The sequence below is a fragment of the Entelurus aequoreus genome, linkage group LG22, assembly GCF_033978785.1.
Source record: "Entelurus aequoreus isolate RoL-2023_Sb linkage group LG22, RoL_Eaeq_v1.1, whole genome shotgun sequence".
Taxonomy (NCBI): Eukaryota; Metazoa; Chordata; class Actinopteri; order Syngnathiformes; family Syngnathidae; genus Entelurus; species Entelurus aequoreus.
Genome location: NC_084752.1, coordinates 42499108 through 42505086, shown reverse-complemented (window position 1 = coordinate 42505086; position 5979 = coordinate 42499108). Strand labels below are relative to the sequence as shown.

General features: G+C 41.4%; 1 protein-coding gene across 1 annotated transcript; it reads right to left on the bottom strand.

Moving 5' to 3' along the window:
- Positions 1–75: 75 nt before the first annotated feature.
- LOC133639757 (protein PET117 homolog, mitochondrial-like) lies at positions 76–5606 on the bottom strand. The gene is made up of 2 exons (XM_062033344.1): positions 5298–5606; positions 76–234 (listed from the first exon to the last, which is right to left on the bottom strand). The coding sequence occupies exons 1-2, from the start codon at positions 5391–5393 to the stop codon at positions 76–78; spliced, it is 255 nt and encodes an 84-aa protein (XP_061889328.1). The 5' UTR covers positions 5394–5606.
- Positions 5607–5979: the final 373 nt, after the last annotated feature.

The following is a 5979-nucleotide window of genomic DNA, read 5'->3' as shown; positions in this document are numbered from 1 at the left end:
GACCCTGCACACACACACAATGCTGGTCCTCGTTCTTGCCTTCCAGTAGGAACCATGGACCAAGGACTGACCTCTTCAGTGTTGTCCAAGGTCCTGAGGGCGGAGATTGGCCTCCCTACGCCGTCTGTCCTCCTGGAGATGCGTCGCCAACTTCTGGTTCTCCTCCAGCAGACGCAGGTTCTCCTTCTTCCTCTCCACACGCTCCAGATCTCTCAGGACGCCCTCCTGCAGACGCTGTGCGCGCACACACACACACACACACACACACACACACACACACACACACCTCAATGTACTTTATTTTGAAATACTTTTGACATGTACTGCCAGTGTTAGGACTAATGCGCTACTGTAACGCCATTATTTTCAGCGGTAACTAGTAGTCTAACGCGTTATTTTTTATATTCAGTAACTCAGTTACCGTTACTACATGATGCGTCACTGCGTTATTTTACGTTATTTTTTATGTAGTATCGGTTAGAAACAGAAGATCTGAGTGTGTTTTATTGGAGAGCTGCGGTGTCGTCCTTCTGAATCTTCCTGTGTCAAAAGCGGGAGAAGAGAAGAGGCATGCTGTGTGTGTATGTTTGTATGTGTGTGTGTGGTGGAGGGGGCGTGTCTGTGTTTACTAACAAGACATCATGGCGCAGCCAAAGTTGTGTTTCTTAACGTGGAGATATTCTCACTACTTTACTTTTGTCGAGCACAAAGAAAATAACATTTTAGTTAAATGTAAGTTGTGTCTTGGATCAAAGATCCCATCTACTGCCCAAAACAGCAATTCAAATCTGCTGAAACAGCTACAAAAGCAACATGCTTCGACAAAGCTACTAAAGAGAGACACAGACTCCGATGCTACTTCAGCTCCACTTAAGGATTTTAACGGAGGCACTGCTGGCCAGGACAACATTGATAGAGCCATTGCAGTGTATATGTTAGAAGACATCCATCCATCCATTCATTTTCTACCACTTGTCCCTTTTGGGGTCGCCGGGGTTGCTGGAGCCTATCTCAGCTGCATTCGGGTGGAAGGCGGGGTACACCCTGGACAAGTCGCCACCTCATCGCAGGGCCAACACAGATAGACGGACAACATTCACAGTCACATTCACACACTAGGGCCAATTTAGTATTGCCAATCAACCTATCCCCAGGTGCATGTCTTTGGAGGTGGGAGGAAGCCGGAGTACCCGGAGGGAACCCACGCAGTCACGGGGAGAACATGCAAACTCCACACAGAAAGATCCCGAGCTCGGGATTGAACCCAGGACTACTCAGGACCTTTGTATTGTGAGGCACATGCACTAACTCCTGTGCCACCGTGCTGCCCTGCTAGAAGACATGCAGGCTATTTCTACAGTGGAGTCACCCGATTTCAGGCAGCTAATTATCATACCGGCGTCAAACAGCAAATGGCACGGAAAACACGTTCCACGTACCTGGACAGTGAGTACATAAAAATGGAAAGCGAGCTAAAGAAAACACTCCAAACTCTGCCTCTGCTCATCATTCAGCACTGAAGGTACACACACTAGGGATGTCCCGATCCGATATTTGGATCGGTTCGGCCGCCGATATTTGCCAAAAAATGCCGATCCAGATCCAGTTTTTTTTTAAAAAAACTCCGGTCCGTGTTTTCCAACGCACCGATTTATAAAAATAAATTCCACTTTTCTGCTGCTCCCTAATTTCCGTTCCGCATTTTCCAGCACCCCTTCAACACATCCACAGGTCTGTGGATTCTCACGCAGTTGCTTTTAGCTGCTGGCATTACACGACAGGCTCTTCCCACTCCTTCTTGTGTCTCCTTCTCACAGACAGCAAGCGCACCTTCTTACACACGTCACGTCATACGTCACATACGTATACGCCCTCCCCGAGCAGAGAGGTAGCAGCATGGCTAGAGTTAGCTGTGATGCTAGCGCAGTCGTGCGAGCAACGTTCCCTCTAAGGTGCGCGCCTGTGCAATTGCGCACTAGTCAAGCGTCCTCTGCGCATAACAATTATATGCCACGCACAAAATAAAAAATAAAAATAAGCGCATAACAATTTCCGACACACGGACACGACAGAGAAAACAGTTTTCGTCATCATTGTTCAAATATTGTAACGTCTGTGGAGACGCTTGTCTCCATTCGGTGCCACACGCCCACACCATCAAAATGCCGAGGCAAACATTTCCACATAAACACCGTATGAAAAAATTTGTGATTTTTTTAGTTGTGATTTCTTTCTCTGCATGAAAGTTTAAAAGTAGCATATATTAATGCAGTATGAAGAAGAATGTTTTAATGTAGACATGCAAGCCTTGAAAGAACATTTTGAAAATCAAGACTACATTTCCTGCAAATGGGTGCATTTCTACCCTATATTTTAACTTTAGATTTATTGTCATATCAAACTCTTTTGGCTGTCTTTTTGACACTTACATCCGGCGCCCCCCTCCACACCCCGGATTATAAATAATGTAAATAATTCAATGTGATTATCTTGTGTGATGACTGTATTATGGTGATAGTATATATCTGATAGTATATATCTGTATCATGAATCAATTTAAGTGGACCCCGACTTAAACAAGTTGAAAAACTTATTGGGGTGTTACCATTTAGTGGTGAATTGTACGGAATATGTACTTCACTGTGCAATCTACTAATAAAAGTCTCAATCAATCAATCAAAACACATAGAATCCTCATACTGCTGTGATTATATGCATCAAGTGTTCATTCAAGGCTAAGGCAAAATATTGAGATATATATCGTGTATCGCAATATGGCCTTAAAATATCGCAATATTAAAAAAAGGCCATATCGCCCAGCCCTAGTTCAATGATGCCATTTCTGTTTGTCATGTATAATTTTGTCTATTTTGTGTTTGTCCTTGAATAAACAGGTCAGTTTCTTGTTACCAACCATTGTGTATTATTCAAACTCCCCTAATTCAGCTGGCTAGTTGTCATCAAGAGTACTAAAACCCTTTTCAACATGATTCTGACAACTAAGTAGGCTAAATAACTTTAAACTTTAATACATGCTCAGATAGGCCAGTATCGGTCATTGTCGGTATCGGTCAGTATCGGTATTGGATCGGAAGTGCAAAAACCTGGATCGGGACATCCCTAACACACACTCTGTCAATTCTCTTATATGCTCTTTCATTCTAGACTTCTAGAGTGTTTGATTATCACATCCCTCAAAATGTATAGACTATAAAGTTCACAAACATAAGAGGGATGCTAGTGGGCCAGGCCAATCTTTCCTTATCTCTAAACTAAAACTGGGGAAATGTGTAGAATGTTCTGGGCTTCAGTACAGTGTTGATCTCCTGAATACATGATTTTATTTCACAATTCCTTGAGAGAAAAAAAGGCCTGGTTAGGCTTTGTGTATAGCAGTAGGTGTACACATAATCATGTCATGTGTGCCTTCCTTGGGTGAAGCCAGATTTACAGCTATGTTGTTATTATGCTGTTTGTCACTTATGTATGTTATGTTGCAGCTATTTAAAATAGTTTTGTCAATTTGTTCTGGCCCGAAATAAATTGGCCCTTTGAAACATATCTTTGTCTTTGTGTGTTGTATGTAGACCACATTGCTTTCGGAGTTCAGTGATGCAAATGCATGTCAAGTTGATCAACACATTGTATTATTCTCCAGTGCAATAACAGTACTGACATGAAGGCTGAAAGGGCATTAATGGGAGCTTTAAAAAAAAATAAAAAATAAAGTAACAAAATAGTTACTTTTCACAGTAACGCATTACTTTTTGGTGTAAGTAACTGAGTTAGTAACTGAGTTACTTTTGAAATAAAGTAACTAGTAACTGTAACTAGTTACTGGTTTTCAGTAACTAACCCAACACTGCGGGGCGGCGTGGCGAAGTTGGTAGAGTGGCTGTGCCAGCAATCGGAGTGTTGCTGGTTACTGGGGTTCAATTCCCACCTTCTACCTTCCTAGTCACGTCCGTTGTGTCCTTGGGCAAGACACTTCACCCTTTGCCTCTGATGGCTGCTGGTTAGCGCCTTGCATGGCAGCTCCCGCCATCAGTGTGTGAATGTGTGTGTGAATGGGTGAATGTGGAAATACTGTCAAAGCGCTTTGAGTACCTTGAAGGCAGAAAAGCGCTATACAAGTACAACCCATTTATCATTTATTTATTCCACATTAGGGATGTGCGTATCGATCATGTGGTATCGATATATCGATACTCACACGCTACTCATTTGGCATCACTTTTCTGAAAAAAGTATCAATATAAACCAAAAAACGGCGTGTGGGGGGTGCAAGCATCACTTTCAGATGTTTTTGATAACTTACTTAACTTACTATGTGCTGGGACACCCCTGTACCTGGCAGAGTATAGAGCTGGCCCAGTCACGTGACAGGAGACAGCGAATGAGCGTGGTCAACGTGCAACACACACACACACACACACACACACACACACAGCCAGCCGACAGCGTTGTTACTTTTCCTCAACAGCAATCTGAGACTTCAGTAAAGTGTGACGTGTGACGACATATCTCGAGTACACTAAAGGTGTCAGACATTTTTGTAGATTTTCCAAGTTAATTTTCTCAGGGAACTGTCTTTCGTATGCAGGTTTATAGGACAAGGAAATCCTAGTTTATTGTGATAAGGAAATTATTGACTTTGCTTCAGAGAAGTGTTATAAGTTTACTTCCACAAAGAGGTTTGAAACATAACATTGTTATGAATAAATGTTTTTTTAAGCTTTTCCTACCAATACTTTTTTTTTGAGAAATAATAAAAGTGAAAATGTGTATATTTTTGTTTATATTTAATTTATTTTTCATATTTATGTTATGTATTTTAATTTTACTTTTATTATATATTGACCATAGTGAATGTGGTATAAATAGTCTGTATTTGTCTTGTGATTTGTCTTAAATAATAACAATAGTAATAATATTTTTGACTGACAAAAATTGCCAATAAGAAATTAATGGTATCGGTATCGATGAAAATGCAAGAAAAAGTATCGGTATCGTATCGAATCCTAAAAGTGTGGTATCGCCCATCCCTATTCCACATTATTGTGAAAGTGAGAGATTATCTTTGTTGTCAGGTTGTCGACACTTGTGGTGTTGAACATTTGCCATCTACAAATACATATTTTCAATGGTTGAATATGTCTTCTTTAGCAGCTGTATAAACTTTCATTCCAAACATAAATAATAATAATAATAATACATGACCTCCTTGCTTCATCATGACTGCAGCTAGCAGCTAGCCGCGCCAGCTGGAACTTCTGTGTCCGCTTCCCTGGGCTCACCTGTCTGTCCTGGCCTTGTTGGAGGTGCACAGCCGCCACGACGCTCACAGTCACCACCACAGAAAGTCCTAGAACAAGTTTAGAGGCTGCCGACATTACGTTAGCATGTGTCCGCTGCTAGCAGGCTAGCGAGCTGTCTTCTTCGCGCCCAAATGCAAGCAGACGGACGACGAGCGCCCCCTGTGGCCATAACACGTCCTGCTCCTGAAATACTTCTATAGCGTCTCTGAAATAGTCAACCAAACACTCTCTGAGTACGAAATGTGAATGTTTATCACAAATGCTGACATATGTGTCACAAAAGTGGTGTCCAGGGGACTGTTTTGTGTAGGCGCGCGTTGATCTGAGTTCTTGTGTACCGACAACGTTGGTGAAAGTAGTTCCGGCTCTTCAAGGAGACAGCGACATGGCAGGTATTCTTCCGCGAGAACTTACCCAAAATAAATCATATATCACATATCAAATACTGAAATACTTTAGTATATGGATATTGACAAAATACTTTAGTATATGGATATTAGAGGATATTGACAAAATACTTTAGTATATGGAAATTAGAGGATATTGACAAAATACTTTAGTGTATGGATATTAGAGGATATTGACAAAATACTTTAGTATATGGATATTAGAGGATATTGACAAAATACTTTAGTATATGGATATTAGAGGATATTGACAA

Excerpts from the sequence above, each read along its gene's own strand:
- LOC133639757 (XM_062033344.1), bottom strand. The coding sequence starts at position 5,393 with ATGTCGGCAGCCTCTAAACTTGTTCTAGGACTTTCTGTGGTGGTGACT. Across the intron at positions 235-5,297 it reads AACAAGGCCAGGACAGACAG|CGTCTGCAGGAGGGCGTCCT; the intron begins GTGAGCCCAGGG and ends GTGCGCGCACAG.